Source organism: Eurypyga helias, unplaced genomic scaffold (genome assembly GCF_000690775.1).
Source record: "Eurypyga helias isolate BGI_N326 unplaced genomic scaffold, ASM69077v1 scaffold15966, whole genome shotgun sequence".
Classification (NCBI taxonomy): domain Eukaryota; kingdom Metazoa; phylum Chordata; class Aves; order Eurypygiformes; family Eurypygidae; genus Eurypyga; species Eurypyga helias.
The window spans coordinates 1-422 of record NW_010256165.1 but is presented as its reverse complement, the minus strand read 5'-3'; the positions used below and the strand labels follow the sequence as shown (position 1 = coordinate 422).

The 422-nt window shown below is 66.1% G+C and overlaps 1 protein-coding gene across 1 annotated transcript in view; it reads left to right on the top strand.

Annotated features, from left to right (window-relative positions):
• The window catches only part of LRIT2 (leucine-rich repeat, immunoglobulin-like and transmembrane domains 2), a gene marked incomplete at its 3' end in the record, with an annotated part of 2,937 nt that extends 2,518 nt beyond the window's left edge, over positions 1 to 419 (top strand). Inside the window, 1 exon segment of the mRNA XM_010153581.1 lies at positions 1 to 419. This exon segment is cut by the window's left edge and continues 29 nt beyond it. Coding sequence (XP_010151883.1) covers positions 1 to 419 — 419 coding nt within the window.
• Positions 420 to 422: the final 3 nt, after the last annotated feature.

Below are 422 nucleotides of genomic sequence, written 5' to 3'. Positions count from 1 at the left end.
TCTTGGGCACCCCCTCCGTGGCCAGCCCCCTCCCCGAGAGGACCCGGTGGCCATCCACCACTCCCCCGGGCTGGGCCCCCATCGCCCCTGCTGAGACGGGGGCCCACGTAGAAGTACGCATCGCCAAGCAGACGGTCTACGGCATCACCCTGGAGTGGTTTGTGGCGGCAGCGGCAGCAGCAGAACCAGGTGAGACGTGGTACACCCTCCTGGTGGGCCGCTACGACACTGCCCAGAAGGATGCCATCTACATCGGCCCCGGCATCAACACCTACTCAGTGACAGACCTGCTGCCCGCCACCAAGTACGAGGTCTGCGTGGCCGTGCGCAACCAGGCGCCCCGCAAGGGCCAGTGTGTTGTCTTTGTCACGGGTAGCGACGTCAGCCAGCTGGAGCAGCGCGAGAAGCTCATCCACATCGTC